General features: G+C 37.7%; 1 protein-coding gene across 1 annotated transcript in view; it reads right to left on the bottom strand.

The window, feature by feature from the left end:
- Window positions 1-700, bottom strand: part of LOC108254288 (protein dachsous-like) — a gene marked incomplete at both ends in the record, with an annotated part of 10236 nt that extends 9536 nt beyond the window's left edge. The window contains one exon of the mRNA XM_017449290.2: window positions 563-700. Coding sequence (XP_017304779.2) covers window positions 563-700 — 138 coding nt within the window. The remainder of the gene's footprint in view (window positions 1-562) is intronic.
- Window positions 701-706: the final 6 nt, after the last annotated feature.

The raw sequence follows: 706 nt of genomic DNA, 5'->3' as shown, positions 1-706 counted from the left end.
AGGTAAGGTGTATGCGTGTATGTATGAAGGTAAAATATAGAGTTAACAATTTCTGAAAAGGAGATTTTAGTTGGTTTTCGCATCAAACAAATTACAAACCAAGTGTGGATAAGGTGCTAATTCATCATTAGTTCGTTACATATACGAGTAGGTGAATATGTATGAAGAGCTATTTAATCACTTGGCCATAATTAATCTCCTAATAAGGAGCCAAATTTAGATTCTGAGTCTGAGATACCTAGTTATGGAACATGTCAACAGGAAGAACATAATAATCTCTACTGTGAAATCCTGAAGTCGCAAAGAACACTTGTGATGTTCCCTTTCGCGAGATAAAATGTGCAATGGAAAGTTGGGTTTATTATCAAACTAATGTTTGATATCTTTGATCAACGATTTTGATAACAAACTAAATTTTGCTGATACTCCATAAACTCCATATCCTGCTGATGTTCAATCCATCTGAATCACCAAGAAATGGGAATCCTTCTAAATATTAGCTTACCTAACTATCCGACCTCAAAACCGAACTTTCAACACTAGAACAATAACTACCACTCACCTGGACCACAAAGGTTCCCTTGTTTTTCCCCTCCAGTACGCTGGACGTGTAGATATTCTGCGTGAACAGGGGCACATTATCATTCTGATCTGACAGGACCACTCTGAGCGGGGCATAACCATACAGGGAATTGCCTAGTCCATT

This window comes from Diaphorina citri, unplaced genomic scaffold, assembly GCF_000475195.1.
Source record: "Diaphorina citri unplaced genomic scaffold, Diaci psyllid genome assembly version 1.1 scaffold33740, whole genome shotgun sequence".
Lineage (NCBI taxonomy): Eukaryota > Metazoa > Arthropoda > Insecta > Hemiptera > Psyllidae > Diaphorina > Diaphorina citri.
Note: the sequence above shows the minus strand (reverse complement) of the source record. Positions and strands in the feature narration are given on the sequence as shown.